Here is an 18,125-nt window from a genome sequence, read left to right as displayed (position 1 = left end):
AGAGGAAATAATAAAATTAAACCATTATCAGAGAGTCTGGCAGCGTGGAAACTCCTGCCAGCCGTTTCTGCTTGGGTATTAAGCACAGTACACTTAGGATACATAATCCAATTTATTCGTCGTCCTCCACACTTCAATGGCGTGATATTCACTTCCGTGAGACCGGAACGAACGCACGTACTGTTGCAAGAAATACAAACTCTACTGATGAAAGGGGCCATAGAACATGTTCCCCTTCCAGAGAGAAGGTTAGGCTTTTACAGCAGATACTTCTTGGTTCTTACAGTCTGCCTAGCTTTATCACCCCGTACATACACAAAATGTATGGATGCAGCACTGGCTCCATTGAGACTCCGGGGCATCCGCAGTATAAATTACATGGACGATTGGCTAATACTAGCAGAATCGCGAGAGGTGGCGCTCCAACACAAAGACATTGTGTTAGCACATCTACTTTTTCTAGGGTTGAGACTCAACGCCAAGAAAAGCGTTCTTTCTCATGCCCAGAGAATGACTTATTTAGGGATAGTCTGGGATTCGATTACGATGCGGGCACATTTGTCTCCCGCACGAATCGAGGCCATTCAGCATACCCTGAGCAGAGTCAGGCTAGGCCAGGATCTCACTGTGAAATAATATCAGAGGATATTAGGGTTTATGGCATCAGCATCCACGGTGATTCCTTTGGGGCTGTTGCATATGACGCCGTTTCAGAGCCGGAGGGTTTCATCCAAGGGCCAACCCTCAAAGGCTTATTAAAGTGATGCGCCACGGGCTTCATACACTAACTATGTGGATAAGACCCCGGTTTGCCTTGGGTCCCACGCTATGAGCGACTTGTCATCGCAAACTGCTAATGACAGACGCCTCCCTGACGGGCTGGGGTGCGACCTTAGATGGTCGTCCAGCTCAAGGGGAATGGGAGGGTCATCAGCTCGGTTGGCACATCAATTGCCTAGAGCTGACGGCTGTATTTCTGGCCCTGAAATATTTTCTCCGCCAAATGAGAAGCTGTCATGTCCTAGTGCGGATGGACAACACAGCAACAGTCTCATACTTAAGTCACCAGGGAGGTCGGCGCTCGCGCAATCTGAACAAGATAGCGAGGCAGATTTTTCTCTGGGCTCAGGACAAGTTCCTGTCACTCAGAACAGTGTACATCCCAGAAAACCTATATGTAGGAGCAGATTTACTGTCCAGGCAGACATTATCGACTGGGGATTGGAAACCCCACCCAGACATAGTGTCTCAGATATGGACCTGATTTTACAGAGAGAAAGTGGACCTCTTGGCCTCTTTTCAGATAGCGCAATGTCTCCTTTACTTCTCTCCGAGTTCCCCAGCCCCCCTGGGTCTGGACGCAATGGCGCACACATGGCCGGACAAACGCCTTTATGCGTTTCCTCCAGTGGCGCTGCTCCCGCAGGTTCTAGCCAGAGTTCGCCAGCAAGGCTCTTGCCTCTTTCTGATAGCACCGCGTTGGCTGAACAGAGTATGGTTTTTATAGGGATAATATCTCTCCTCAACGGCTCGTCATGGGCAAGTTCGGAGAGGAGGGGCGTTCTGTCTCATGATAATGCATCTCAGGCCCGACCTGTGGAATCTCCATGTTTGGCTCCTAAGGGTACCAACTGAGGGACACAGGTTTGTCGCCTGATGTTACTGACACTATTTTGAGTGCTAGGGCTCCTTCCACTAGAAAAAATTATGCCTTTAAATAGGGTGTCTTGAAGCATGGTGCATGACACATAATGCAGATCCTGTTAACTGCCAGTTTGCTACAGTTCTGAGTTTTCTGCAGGAAAAGCTGTCAGCAGCTTATGCCCATCCACTCTCAGGTTTTATGTGGCCGCTTTTTCGGCTTGCCACGCTTTGGTGGACGGGGCGCCGCTCGGGAGGCATCCAACGATTGGGGCCTACAGCAAGAACTAAGATTCCTTCGTGGGACCTAGCTATAGTCCTTGAGGGTCTGGTTCAGACATCCTTTTGAACCTCTAGAGTCAGCGTCTGATAGACTTCTGACACTAAAGATGGTTGTTCTAATGGCGTTAACTTCTTTAAAAAGAATTGGGGGTATGCAGGCTCTGGCGATCTCGCCATCCTGTCTAGATTTTGCCCCAGGAATGGTGAGTTGATTTTACATCCTTATCTTGATTACCTGCGTAAGGTTCCCTTTTCGACTGCACATCCGGTCATTCTTGAGACTTTCTGCCCTCCGCCGTTCACCACGCCGGAGCAGGAGTTATACCACAGATTGTGTCCAGTCCGTGCTCTTCAGACTTATGTCCACCGCACTAGCCAGTGGCGTAAGTCAGAGCAGTTGTTTGTCTGTTTTGGGGGCCGCAACAGAGGTGCTGCGGCCACCAGGCAGTCCATATCACATTGGGTTAGGGATGCCATTGCTCTTGCCTTTGAGGCGCGCTGTCAAGTCTCGCCAGCAGGTCTGAGAGCTCACTCCACCAGGGGAGTAGCCTCTTCTACTGCTTTAGTAAAAGGGGCCTCCTTGCAGAGCGTTTGTGATGCGGCAGGCTGGTCCTCTCCGCATACATTCATAAGATTTTATAGCTTGGATGCTCATGTCACTCCAGGATCTCCTGTCCTCGAGTCAACATCTCAAGCTGATGTCTATGCCATTTGTCCATTAAAGGGGTATCCCCCACTGCTACTTTTAGTAAGGGGTGCCTCCTTACAGAGCGTTTGTGATGCGGCGGGCTGGTCCTCTCCGCATACATTCATAAGATTTTATAGCTTGGATGCTCATGTCACTCCAGGGTCTCATGTCCTCGAGTCAACATCTCAAGCTGATGTCTATGCCATTTGTCCATAAAAGGGGTATCCCCCACTGCTACTTTTAGTAAGGGGTGCCTCCTTACAGAGCGTTTGTGATGCGGCGGGCTGGTCCTCTCCGCATACATTCATAAAATTTTATAGCTTGGATGCTCATGTCACTCCAGGGTCTCATGTCCTCGAGTCAACATCTCAAGATGCTGTCTCAACCATTTTTCCATAAAGGGGTATTCCCCACAGCTATTTATTAGGAAGGGGTGCCTTCTTATAGATGTTTGTGAGGCGGCAGGAGCATCCTTTCCTCACACATCCACTATTTTTAGCTTGGTTGTTTATGTCTGAGATTTCTTTGCGGTCCTTGTGCACACACTTACACATCCGTAAGGGGTCCAGACATCTCCAAGCACGGCAGCGTGGGTATTGTCGTTCCCCATAGCGCTTAGCAGCGCAGCATCGAGTAAAGCTTTTGATAGGGAACGGAGGGGTTACTTGACTGTAACCTTGTTCCCTGAAAAAGCGGAACGAGATGCTGCGCTGGCTTGCCGTACAGTAGATGTCCCAGGACTGGTCTTCAAACAAAAGATCTGATGACACAGCTGTTGTTCATCTATTTTATAGCCTCGCATCAGGGTGCGCTGTGATGTCGTCATCAACCGAGGCTATATACCTCCGGGTCAATTTCATTGACGTGTTTGCACACTATATTCAGCTGGTCAACGATAAAGACGTTTCCCCATAGCGCTTAGCAGCGCAGCATCTCGTTCTGCTTTTTCAGGGAACAAGGTTACAGTCAAGTAACCCCTCCGTTCTCCATTTAACATTTTTGTTAACAAGTTTTACAATTTCAAAGAAACAATTATATTCAGTTTCCCCAAAAGTTCAATGTTAATATAAAAATGTGCAGATTATTTCTGTCTCAGTTTATTAGTAATGAAAGAAACAGGTTTATAAAAATATAAAACATAATCTGTCCTGTGAATCGAGTTGAGACTGTTTCTCAAGAATAAGAGCACTAGCAGTAAAAAGATGAAGATTAATGATTAGATTTATTTCTGCTGGAGACATAAAAGATAAAGTAAAGATAAGAGACATCTTTTACAGGCAGTGGCGTCTATATGCTTGTTGTATCTCACAGTAAGTTTGTTTCTGCAATATGAAAATGAGAGTTATGTGATTCCCATTACAAATCCAGACAATAAACAACTTACAACGTCTATTGCTGGTGTTTGTTAGTTCAGTTTCTTAGATCAGTCTGAATCGTAATCTAATCCTTCACCTTTTTTTCTTATGTAGTTTTTTTTAGTAAGATCGCAGACTGAAGTTGCAGTAGTGTATAAATTACATCGTTTTAAATACATCCTATAAGGAATTTGCAAGCAAAGAATAGATCTGAGAGGGGCTTGAAAATATTTTTCTGTACAAAAGGAGGCCGGTGGAAAACGTTTGGGAACCACTAGCTTAAGATTTAAACAAGACCTTTATTTTTATAAAGAGAATAATCATTTTGAAAAGGACAATGGGCACTATTTCTATTATTAAACCAAGATTTTTAGTCTTTTACCATGTTATGTTACGCAGTTCAAAATAAAATAAATCTGTTTTTATACATCCAACTTAATTCTATATTCTCAATATTACTGTCGTGCAATTCAAATGAAAAGTATTCAGGCAATGTAGGGGCATGGGGGGCACCAGTTTCTTGGACTTTCTTTAGGGCCCCCAAAATGGTAAACACGTCACTGTTTACAGGACTCTCTAACAAATACCAGCTACACGTAAAAATAAGAATAGTTGTCAGATTATGTAAAATTCAAGCATGTTCTGAAATGCTTTCCTTCTTCTTATGCTATGAAAAGTCTCAAAAAGTGAAGGAGAGTCTTTCTTTAACATCCGCTTGAGTACGATAATCAGATCATTAAATGATCTACCACAACTTCAGATGTTGGCACTTTACAAACCGGTTAAAGTCAGAGATCTCCACGAGCACGTATGTATACACATGTATATGTATTGAATCTTTGAAATGTTACAAAAAACAAGCATGTTAGTTGTGTTTTATTTTACTGTAATGTCTGATGAATTGAGTGTCATAATTTTTTTTTCAGGAATAAGAAAAGAGTTTTGGGTCTTATGTGACTTTCTACAAAACTACATCATGAACTTCAGACTCTCATCATTGATCCTGCTGTTACACATTCAAGGTATGAACACTATTGAGTAGACGACAGTTTTGTGGTTGTTTGGGAAAAGCATCAGGGTGGTTTATTAAGACAGTGATATTATAAGAGTCAGTAAGGTACAGAAGCTGTCACTCGGGCGATTTCAAAAGTAAACTTCTATCTCAAAGGTACATATTTATACATCTGATGTATGTAAATAGTTCATATTAGGACACAATTTATCTGACAGTGTAAGTAAATAAAGACAAGCTGGAGAGACCAGAATGTAACCACAAAGTTTTACATGTAATTTACTGCTTTGTGTTTGTAAGGGTGGATTCACTACAGCGGTTCGGTTTGTAGGACCGCTGAAATGACTGAGAAATGTTAACAGCAAGTATTTCGTATCAATTTTCACCCTTCTGCAACTTATACCAGCGATGGAAATAAGCACAGTTATGATAGGAAAATATATGGAAGAGCATTGCTAGAATATAAATATATTGTATTGATATGTAGAGTTTAAGTATTAGCATTGAATCAAAACTAAACAACAGATTTGTAAATTGAATGGTTTAATAACAGCACTGACTTAAAATAAAAATGGAATTGATTACACTATAAATGCATGAAATGGTAAATAATACATAGTACAAATTAACTGTTTTCAATGTGTATGAGATATTACGTGATAGTATAGGGAACAGAGTTAGAAAGAAACAGAGACACCACTACGTACATTTACATGCAACCAAATAATCCGATCTGTGATCCGATCAGCAGGAGAAAAGTATGCATGTAAACGCATGAATCATAATATTTTCTCAACCGGATACAGAAATAAATTGTTCACATTCACAAAACATTTGTGCTCAAGTTCACGTCTTATATTCTCTTATTTACCTCTCACATAATTCTGGTCACAGAAACATGCATTATTAAGGTAATGGGGTCAAGCGCTCTTCATTCTGCAGCATTCAAGAATACTTTCATAACATTTTTGAAAAATGTGTTTTTATTGCTTATATCTGAAAACTTCTTAAAAACAACTTTCTCCAACTCAACTTTGTAAATTTTTCTCGACAAGAGATGCTGTGCGCTGGGTGGGGTTGCCAAGTCCTTTTGCTTTTTTCGAGTTCAGATTTGGGCTACTGTTTAAACTGTCTCCACGGGTTTTTTTCATGCGGGTTAAAGATGAAATTATTCTGTTTATTAGTTATTGGTATTTGGGCTGTGAATAATCATTGGGATGCTTTTGGGCTAATGTTTAGGGTGCATGTAAACTGTATTGTTGTAACCTTCAAACGTATTAAATTGAGTCGGATTGACAAAATTTTGTGCATGTAAACGTATCCATTGAGAACTGAAATCCTGAATCCCAGAACTTAAGTAAAAAAGAAAAGCATAAAAAATGAACAGAACCCAAGAGCAGAGCTCATGAAGACCAGACCAAAGAAGGATGAGCGCAAGAAGAAGAAACAGACAGAAGACACTTTTATCTTTTATCTTCTTTCTTTGATCATGTGACTAAACCCAACATGATAGATTCAAACTGACCAATCAGAAGACCACCTGCATCTGGGTTCTCTCTCGCTCTCTCTCAGTTCATATAAAGAATTAAAAAGAATTTAACACAAACAATAACAATAAAATATGTGGCCTCTTTATCTGTAAAAAATTTGAATCACTCACAGAGCTGCAAACTCTCACGCTTTTGTCATGTGACACACGGTTTTGCCTGTTTTCACACACACTCACGCCACACATCCAATTACTCACGCAAAAAGATATCTGATCTTGTGCTGAGACTCGTTTTAGATGGCGCTGATGGTGTCTTTAGCTGGCTGCACCCCGAGGTTAGCAACAGAAGAAGAGATACCCCGCGAAAGACAACCAGATAAGTCTGATGATGAGAATCTGAGCTGAGACTACAGCTGAGCAAACTTTCATTTGGCGTTAAATAATGACTGTCAGGATTTACTAAAAATGCACGGTGGATAATTAGCTCTGAAAAGGTGTGATCTAGTTATTTTTGCATATACATTTCTAGGAGTTTCCCTTTCAGATGCAAAATTTATGGGAGGATATTATTTAAACGATTCACCCAATGCGATAAAAAAAAATTGCGTGTGATATTACTGGTATTTGAGCCATTAGCATGTCATTATGAGCTTGAAATGGCTGCAATTGTTTCCGATAATAGAGACATCAGATGTGCGTGGTGCAAAGGAGAGGAACACGTAACCGTTTATTTGGAATGCCAGAGGAACATATTATTTAAAAAAAAGTTTGCTAAGCCATGTTATTTTTTATTTGCTGAAGGAGTCAGTAGGAGAAGTAACACAATATCAGGTTTTTCAAAACTTCATACCCGTCATTTTTTTGTCTTCTTTTGTACAATGGCTTCATTAGCTGGGATTTTACCCTGAATTTTCAGCTAAGATGTTGGTGTTGCTGAACTCAAGCGCATACGGCGTTAGATCACCCGCAGGAGCATCAGCTCTGTTTATTTGTGACCCTGAACTAATTTGTGCTGCTCTTAGTAGATTGTTGGTCATTATGGAAATCAGCTGTTGCGCCTGTGTCTTAATTTTAATAAATTTTTTAGTACATAACCCGCAGATATTAGCACTCCAATCAGCGCTTTTTTGGAATTGCGCTCTCGTGCTAATTTGCCCCATTTAGTAAATCTGGCCCTGTAACATCTAACAATAAGTAACAATGAAATGTTGTTAAGTTTAGTACTCACTCAAATATTTTAAATCTTGAAAGAAATTGTTTGTTTGTCCATGTGTCTGTGAACATTTAGGGCCCTACTTTAACGATCTAAGCGCATTATCTAAAGCGCACAGCGCAACGTCTAAATGGACGTGTCCGAATCCACTTTTGCTAATTTAACAACGGGACAAATGGTTTGTGCGCCGAGCGCATGGTCGAAAAGGGTTGGTACAATTGTAATGGGAGTATTTTGGGCGTAACGTGCAATAAACCAATGAGAGTCTCAGCTCTCATCCCCTTTAAAAGCCTGTTGCGCTGGCGCTATGTCTAATCCCTATTTAGATGACGAACTTTGTAAACTGAAAAACTAAGTGGAGGAAGAAGATCCCCAGTTTAAGATTAATGTTAAATAATTGTGTTGTTTTCACTTGTATTGAAATTGTTATTTTTTATTAAAACCTTTAAAACTCGTTTTCTTTTAGTCATGGAGGTAAAAAAGCATGCAGGCTTTTAATTGCTTTAAATGTATGGCTATCCAATATCATCAAAATATAATTTACAAGTATGTAAGAAAAGGTTTGTACTCTAAAAATACTTTATTTGTAACAAACAGGAGATAAAGAATTTACAAACGGCTCTCCTTTCAGCACTTGGACAGCGTCACGAGATTTTTTAAGCATTACTTAAAAATGTTTCTCATCTCACCATATCTACAGCTACAGAGTCATCATAGACAATAAATCCGTGAGGTAGCCTTAAAAAAACATTTAAAAACAGATGCATTTGTTTAAAGCAAAGCATTTATTACAGGTGAAGCAGCTCTCTGCGCCTTCAAACGTCTCATAATCGATCCTCATTTATGTCCAAGAGACTCAATAATAATCTTTTACATTCAATCCTTTAATCTTTCATATTTCAATATTTTTTGTTCTGCTGCGCATTCATGTACTATGTGTTAAGCAAACCTGCGTTGTCCTCCCGTTTATAGGCGCATATTACTAATGCGCTCTTTAAATAACAAAAAAACATATTGCGCCATTGACTTTAGACTTTAGACCAGGTTTTTATTGGTCAATGGTCTATTTTAGTTGCCTCAAAATAGTAACGTGCCAACAATGCGCCTGAACACACCTTGTTTTCAGACCAGAACGCCCATGGGCAAAAGGGGGCGCAAATGCATTTGCTATTAAACAACGTGGCGCTAAACGTGAAAATTATAATTGCGCATGGTGGAAAATAGCGAAAGACACTTGCGTCGTGCATCGCGTTGCATTGCGCCGGGTTTAAGATATAGCCCTTAGTGTGGTGAATGTAAACTCAGCTGACTTTTACCATTCTAATAAAAAAATATAAATTACTGTAACCTACCTAGGTCAAATCTTAAACACTGGTCTATAAATAAGGTTTTATTGTGGTACATAGGCAGTCATTTAGGCACAACAATAGTTTTCTGGTTGAATGTTCAGCTCAAGTCTAGAAGGCCCAACAAGTCATGATGCCAAACATGAATCAGAATAAGTTCAGGTATTGCACATCTTTAGCAGACCACCTAAAAATCCACTAGAATGCCGGAAATCACATCCACTTAATCCAAAATTTCCTTGGGGTGGACCTTCAGCTATGTCTGCCTCACAGAATGCAACCAATATTGTCCATCTCCAGTTGGACGCTCCTATCAACGGATTTGGGCCTCCACACAAACCACCAGAATGCAGCGTACAACATTAAATTAATTCCAACTCTCTGATATCTGAGCCACCAACTTTTGTGACTGCATGCGCAACATAATTTTGATCACCCCTGACAAAATCTCACTCCAAGGTTTTTTGAAAAGTTGGCTGCAGAAAGGAGCAGATGTGTACAACAAATGTGTAAAAACAACAACAGTAGATTGTTGATCCTTTTGTTAAAACTTACAACAACGTCATGAATGTTTTTAGAAGCTTCTCACATTCATCACATTTTAACTTTCTACTTGCTTGTTGTTCGCAACTACTTGATTTTATATTTATTTAAGCAGGAAGGTCCCATTGAGATGCAGTTTCTCTTCTTTCATGAAGTCCTGGTTGTGATTTATATCAGCAACTCATTTGGAGAGTAATGTAATGACTTAGATAACGCTGTTGGTCAGTTTCCCAGACAGGGTTTAGATTAATCCAGGACTAGGCCTTAGTTATATTAAGACATTTAAGTAAATTTTACAAATATACACAAAAAATACTGGTGGCATCTTTTGATAAAACATTGGCACTGATAGGTTTAGATCATTTGTAACATTTTACAATAAAGTTGAATTTGTTAATATTATTAATACATCAGCTAACTTGAGATCAAGTAGGTCAGATTAAAAAGAAAAACTCAGATTTATTCAAATTAATTTACATCATTGTTCTCTAGTGCAGGATTTAACATTTGTTTTTCAAAAATATGCTTACATTTACATTATACTGTGTAACAAATGTCAATAATATTTCATATTTATTTTCAGGGTCCCTAACATTGAATAACTTTAATGTAACCTGTAATGAACTAAATATTTGTGCTCTGGGGGGGAGCCTGATGAGTGTGAAGTGCTCTTACTCAAACATCAACATCAAAACTGGGTTCTGGTTCAGTCAGAAACAGAGAACAAACTGGAGAAACAAAGATGAACCTGAAGATTTGACTTTAGATTCAGATTACTCAGGACGAGTGGCTCAGAGGATCACTAACAACCAATCAGATTTCACAATAATAGATCTGATAGAGAGAGACAGTGGAGAATATCAGCTCATGATCATTATGAAGGATGGAGTTAAACATCTCAGCTCAGTCACAGTCAATCTAACAGTTTCAGGTACATTTACATTCTCATCAGTCCAGTTAAACTCTTTTCATTTCTCATCTAATGTAAAGTTTTGATTATTTAGTTTTACAGGTGAAGATGACTCCTGAATCTACAGGACAGCGAGTAAAACTGAGCTGTGATTCCTCCTGCCCAAAAACATCTGAAAATAATTTCCGCTGGTTCAAGAATGGACAACATTTAACAAATAACCAAAGCATATTTGTGTCATCCAGTGAAAACACTGACAGTTATTCCTGCTCTGAGTCTCGTTCAGTGTCCTCTTCATCTGTGTGTGAGTTTGACATTTATAAAATATTTAAATTAAAATGGAAGAACAAACTTTGCAGTTTTCTTGTTGATTCATATACAGTATGAGTGTGTTTGTAATTGATTGTGAATGTTACAGCAGTATTTTGTGACTCTTTCAGGTCTTTCTAACAGTAGCTGTTGGGGTGTGACTTACACCTCTTCAAGAGTTTGTGCTTTAGTGGGATCAACAGTAGATATTCACTCTTCATACTCACATCCAACTGGATATACAGTAGAGAAAACATCCTGGTATTACTATCATTATCTTCATGGGAAACTCAGAGATCTGCGTGAGGATCATGAGTTTGGTGGTCGTGTGGAGTATCTGGGAAACACACTGAGAATTAAAGACGTCAGCATGAGAGACACTGGAAGATATCAGTTCAGGGTCATCACTAACACATCAGATAAAGTTTCTGGTTATCCTGGAGTCTATCTTACTGTTACAGGTAACTGCTCATAATAAACTCTCTCACTCATTATACCGAAGCTGAGCATTATAGCTCGAGTAGGAGTCTGATATCAGCATGACTATGATCAGCGGTTTAGGCCATGCTTTACCAATTGAGCTAAATCAAAAATATGAGGCCCAACTTTGAAAAAGGGTTTATGTGAATCCTATTTAATGTAATCTCAGGTACACAGGTGATAAGCAGTCCAGACCCTGTGATAGATGGAGAAAAAGTGATATTAAGCTGTTCAACTAAATGCACTCTGGATAACAAACATACTTACATCTGGTATAAGAATGGACAACAGGTAACAGATGGATTGACATTATTAAACAAGCTGTACCTGGACTCAATCAACAGTGAGGAGCTACAAGAGTATTCCTGTACTGTAAGAGGTAACACAACATCTCATCATACATCTGATGAAATTATATAAGAGAGAGTTTTAGTCCTTCATGCTGATTGGTTTATTCACAGCTATGACATCATCACTGAGCTACTTTCACTGTGCAGCACTCATAGCTGATCATTAATATTGTAGCAGTTATAGTTTATATGTTAAACACTTGAGTATATCTCACAATGAAAGAAACATTTGTGTCATTATTATTTTCAATTTATAGAAATTTGTTTTATTAAAAGATTTTATTAATTTGTCTCTGTGACAGTCTGTAAGTCACGGGTTAAAGGTCATTGCTCTTCAGTTGTGATGATATTCATAATGTAGCACAGCCTCTCATACCTGCATTCAGGTGATCTATCTGATAGATTTACTGTATTGATTTTAACATCATAAGTCTTTGTAATGAAGATGAAGAGTAAAGATATGTTCTGAAGTTTCTGAGGTTTGTCTTTCTTCAGATTCAATGGACAGATACAATGAAGAAATGGACAGTTCAATGTTTGTTCCTCTGCTGGTGTTTCTGCCTCAGTTTCTCATTATAGGAGCTGTATGGATCTGGTAAGTAAAATATCAAGTAAAACTCAAAACTGCATAACATACAGTGAATATTCTGATATGAATTCAGATTGTAAGAGTGTGCATTTTGTCCCTACAGGTTTTTCATCAGCATGAATAAATTGAACTCATCTAAAAACAAAACTGATGACAAAGAAATAGAGGTGAGAAAATCTGTATATCTGTATGTTAAATAAACTAATGCTCAGATTTTATAACATTATCTCTTTCTGTGTGTTTGTCATTGTTAGATGTTGCAGGTCTGTGAGTAGATCAGCTGTCTGTCCATCAGAACTACTGTACTGGAGTGATGTCACAACTCTCTTTATGACATCATCACCTAGCAACAGTCTCTCAGCAGTGACATCAGTGATGCAGTGATGTCATATACAGTGATATATTAATGACAGTTCAGTGTAAATAATCTAATGCTGAAATAGATGAATTATTCATTGAAGTATTGAGTTTATCATTCAACAGTCTTGTGTCAGTGTCAGATCAACTGTAACATCACAATACATAAATCCTGTAAAAACTTTGCTATAGTGCATCTTTATGATACTGTGATCTACTTTCTTCTTCACTATAAGTCAGACTGTTATTGAACTCAATGCTGTTTTTAGTTAGGTTTTTATTACAGGGCTGTGCTTTAATCTTGTAGTTAGGAAAGCATTTGTTCAGTTTAATTTAAAATGTTTTGGACTATAATGACATTATTTACATGCATGTTGCTTTCACTGCAGTTTAGACACTGACTGTGTGTATCATAGCTCTTTATGTTTTATAATTCATTGTCATTGTTGTATATTTTATAATACAGTCTTTTGGTTTCATTAAGTTTGAGGAGACTGCAGCATCTTCTTACAAATAGTTGCTATGATTTTGTCTTTTCTAGATGTCGACTCTTCAGTGTACTTAGATTTCATTCAGGACTCAGTAGAAAATCTTTTGCTAATTCTGCACTCTGGCCATTAATTAATCTTCAGAATATAACAACAGCTTGATCATTTTATTACCATGAGAGGTACTTTTCTTGAAACATCACAGTAACCGTGTGCATGTCTGTGATTAGTTGACTTCTTCATTTAGGTTTGTTGTGCCCTAAAGGGGGGCATGTGAGGGAAGACGAGCAGTGGCTCAAGTCCGAAAACACCCCACCCTGCGCACTTCCCTTGCATTTAACAAAGTTACTGTAAGAGATTTATATACTCTAAAAACCGTTGGGTTATTTGTTTTACCCAACAGGTGGGTTGAACATATTGGGTTGTTGTGTTGGGTTATTCCTAGCTTTTATTGGGTTATTTCTATAACAACCCAGACCGATGGGTTAAAATCGGGCTCACGTCACGCATTTTGAATTTCAATGGTCGACAGGTGCCACTGCTGAGTGCGGACAGACACGAGAGGTACGTTTTAAAATATATATCTCTGTGTAATGTTTTATTTGCTACAAAGTGTCTTTAAGCTCTAACACACAGTAAACTATCAGTCACGTTTTCTACAAATACAAAAACACTGTTGTCTAGTTTTTGTCCGTTACACGTGTTCCATTAATTAACTGTTAGTGTTACCGATGCCAACACGCGTTTTTAAGCCATCATAAAGGTAGAAAAACATAGCAAATTATTTTAACACTAAACAGCACCAACAGCAACACCCTTACGAAAATGAATCATTTCTTCTTTTAGTAGTATAACGTTAGTTTCATGACGTATTGATTTCCATATTGCTTTAACCATGGCTTCTAACAGACAATGCTTTTTTGTTTAAAGTGTAGTAAAAACCGTTTTTAACATTTGTAAGGGATGCAACCGGCTGTTTTTTTGCTCCAAATATTTTTTTAGTCGGTCTGTTATAGAAACAGAGCTGTAATATAAATGTGCTTCTGAATGTAAATGTGTTAAGAAATGACTCGATGGCATTTTATTGTCGTTTTACCTCAGTATAATCCCCTGATAAAGCGCTGTTTAATCCTGCACGTCTGTTTACGGTTACCCCGGTAACGGTTGAATTTGCAATTCAACGCCATCTACTGTCAAAGTATTTATTCAGCGTGCCAGATGTGTTTGCTTTGACATGTAATACATTATTCTTTTCTTTAAATGTAGACATTCTTGGAGATGTTGCATTAAAAACCCTACAAAATGGCCAGCAAGATGATTCAGCCTTCCTACAGTACCAAGAGTACAAAACATTTTGTACCAGGTGATGTTTCCTTAACACACTGTCACCTGCTTAAAGGGACAGTTCCCCCCAAAATAAAAATTATGTCATAATTGTCTTCCTCTCCTGTTGTTACAAACCTGTATACATTTCTTTGTTCTGTTGACCACAATGGAATGTTTGAAACCAAGCAGATCATGAGCCCCATTGACTGTCATAGTAGGAAAAAAGAATACTATGAAAGTGAATGGGGCTCATGATCAGTTTGATTTCAAACATTCTTTGAAATATCTTCCTTTGTGGTCATCAAATTAAGACTTTTATACAGGTGAGAGGATGAAAATGATGACAAATGTGTGAACTATCCTTTTAAGCAGTTTTTACTTGGATAAGATGTTTTTGTATATTTATGTATGTGTGTATGTATGTATTTATGCTTCTATACATGTATGTATTTATACATTTAAGTGCAGGTGCAAATGACTAAATGGAAATAAAGCATTATAAATGTATTTGTAAGTTTTGTATTATTTATTTATAAAGCAAAAAATAGTAATAAATATTAAATAATAATAATAATAATAATAATAATGGGGTTAAAACAGCATTGCAAAAATAACCCAACAAATTGGTTATTTCATAACCCAACTAATTGGGTAAAACTTTCTACCCAATGCATTGGGTTAAAATAACCCAACAATGGGTCGGTGCTATAGTAACCCACCATTGGGTTATTTATTGGGTTATTTTTAACCCAACTGTTTTTAGTGAGTAAATAATATTTTCTCCGTAATTTAAAGAAAACATAAATTCAAAACGAACTAACTTCATAAGCTGGCTATAACCTCGACTAAGATAAACATGAAGGTAAATGTAGTCATAATCTGTTGTTGCATCTTCTGCTTTTCTAAAAAGTTTGATGTTTGTAAGTCTGTGTTTTAAACTTACAGGTAAAATTTAAAAGTTAAACAGCTTTATAATGTTTAGTTTCACAAGCTGAAGTCAACAATTATCATTTCCTGAAAGTTTAACTCACTCACATTTACTAAAAAACAAGAAATAGACAAACTATTCTCAGAAGGGTGCTGGCGGGAACTGAGATTTTTCTTCACAATGACAGGAACTGAGATCAGCAGATAATTTAACAAGAGCTAAAACATACAGCTAAAAACCACTGATGCATGGACAGAGAACTGCTCAACAACGTGTTTGCATGTTTTTATTGTTTTATTATATGCAACTTGAAAATAAAATATTTTAATTTTAATTATTGTTAGTTAATAACAGTTGTGTGTTAGTGATTTTACCATAAAGAGGTAGATCTGAAAAATTAATTTAGTGTCACAGTCAAACTAACATTGTGTTTTTATCAGCAATAAGAAAAGTTCTTGTTTAATGTTTTGTAGCTGGTATATGTGAGTTTCTACAAAGAGAAATCATGAACTTCAGACTCTCATCACTGATCCTGCTGTTACACATTCAAGGTATGAAACACAGTTTTGTTATAATACTGAAATACTTCAATTCATTATATATTTGTTAAAAGTATGTCAGATTTTAAACTAGTTTAGTCTCATTTAATTTACATCGCTGTACTCCAAAGGCTAAATTCTCCATTTGGATCAGTCTCTCTAAAATGTTTAAAGTGAGTTTGTATATTTAAAACTGAAATTAGAGATTTATATTTGAGAACAAAATTGATGAATCAGGGTTCATATCCTTACAGGACTGTCTGAATCTCTCATCTCGCTCTGTAATTTTAATGAAGTTACATACAGTAAACTACATATTAATGTTACCGTTTCTTCTTCAGGGTCCCTAACATTGGATAATTTTAATGTAACCTGTGATGCACAGAATATTTGTGCTATGAGGGGAGAAATGATGACAGTGAGCTGCTTTTACTCAAACATCAACATCAAAACTGGGTTCTGGTTCAGTCAGAAACAGAGAACAAACTGGAGAAACAAAGATGAACCTGAAGATTTGACTTTAGATTCAGATTACTCAGGACGAGCAGATCAGTGGATCATTGAAGATTACTCACGACTCACAATAAGAGATGTGAGAGAGAGAGACAGTGGAGAATATCAGCTCATGTTCATTATGAAGGATGGAGTTAAACATCTCAGCTCAGTCACAGTCAATCTAACAGTCACAGGTACATTTACATTCTCATCAGTCCAGTTAAACTCTTTTCATTTCTCATCTAATGTAAGATTTTGATTATTTAGGTGTACAGGTAAAGATGACTCCTGAATCTACAGGACAGCGAGTAAAACTGAGCTGTGATTCCTCCTGCCCTTTAACATCTAAATATATTTACCACTGGTACAAGAATGGACAACGTTTAACATTTGACCAAAGCATATCTGTATCATCCAGTGAAAACACTGACAGTTATTACTGCTTTGAGCATTATTCAGATCCTTCTTCATCTGTGTGTGAGTCTGAGATTTATAAAATATTTAAATTAAAATGGAAGAACAAACTTTGCAGTTTTCTTGTTGATTCATATACAGTATGAGTGTGTTTGTAATTGATTGTGAACAGTGCCGGTCTTTCCTATACGCAAACTACGCAATTTGCATAGGGCCCCGCACCACTAGAGGGCCCCCTTGATCTCAGAATTATTTAAAACCATTATATCAAAGAAAAATTATTATTATGTTTAATGAAAACAAGATGCTATAATTTAAATAATTTGCAAACTTCCGAATTTATGCGGGTTTTTAAAAATACTTAATGATTTCTTAAATCAGTGATATACTCGGACAACATGCAGGCAGTTTCTCAATCCGAAGGCTGCAGCCTTCAGAGGTCACATTTGTAGGCTGCATATGCGTCATAAAAACGTATTTCAGAATATTAACAATTATAATGTTGACTATTATTCTTAGTTAATGGTTAATTGTTATATTATGTTTATGACTTGCAAATGAAATGCTCATTTAACTTAAATAAATCAGGCTTGATGACGTATGCAGCGCGCATATGCGACATCCGGAGGTTGCAGCCTTCAAATTTAGAAACGGCCGCGTGGATGACGCAGAAGAGTGATTTGGTAACGATGCGCATATTATATGCCCACCATTGATTTAAAACAAAGCTATCCGTCTGGGGCAGAATAAAGGGGAAAAAACGTGAAGCAAGGGAACAAGATAAAGGATTTGCGCGAGCAGATTACATATATAGTCAATGCAAAGACGCATCCACACGCGTCCTAGCATGGGGCGATGCAAATGACGCGAATTGGGTGACGCAATTGCCGCGAAAACACGCGCTTTTCCCTTTGAACTTCAAGAACGCGCTCTCGCGCAGGATAATTTGACATGAGAGAGAGAGAGAGAGAGAGAGAGAGAGAGAGAGAGAGAGAGAGAGAGAGAGAGAGAGAGAGAGGTAAGAATGGTGCCCACGTTGAGAAAAATAATTAGAAGACTTGAAATTTGTAAAGGATTAAAGTATATGTCACTTGTTTAATTACAAACTGGATAACACTGGATATAACTCATTGTATAGTTTAATAAAATAATGTATTTTGATTACACAAATCTAACCTAACTATATGATTGTTTTCAGCTGCTGACCAGCATAGGGAATCTCTATGGCTAATTTATAAGACATGTTGCTGATACAGTACTGTGTGTTGTACCTTATCTTGTTAATTGAGTCTTTTTGGGCATCTTATGCCTAGAATTATTCAAGGAGATTGATTCTTTTAACTTCCTTTAAAGTTTGATCATTTGTGCATA

The 18,125-nt window shown here is 37.9% G+C and overlaps 1 protein-coding gene across 1 annotated transcript in view; it reads left to right on the top strand.

Annotated features, from left to right (window-relative positions):
* LOC141359642 (uncharacterized) overlaps positions 1 to 18,125 on the top strand; it is a 252,291-nt gene that overhangs the window by 225,665 nt on the left and 8,501 nt on the right. The window contains exons 3-4 of the mRNA XM_073862402.1: positions 16,187 to 16,534; positions 16,608 to 16,817. Coding sequence (XP_073718503.1) covers positions 16,187 to 16,534; positions 16,608 to 16,817 — 558 coding nt within the window. The remainder of the gene's footprint in view (positions 1 to 16,186; positions 16,535 to 16,607; positions 16,818 to 18,125) is intronic.

This window comes from Misgurnus anguillicaudatus, chromosome 23, assembly GCF_027580225.2.
Source record: "Misgurnus anguillicaudatus chromosome 23, ASM2758022v2, whole genome shotgun sequence".
Classification (NCBI taxonomy): Eukaryota; Metazoa; Chordata; class Actinopteri; order Cypriniformes; family Cobitidae; genus Misgurnus; species Misgurnus anguillicaudatus.
Note: the sequence above shows the minus strand (reverse complement) of the source record. Positions and strands in the feature narration are given on the sequence as shown.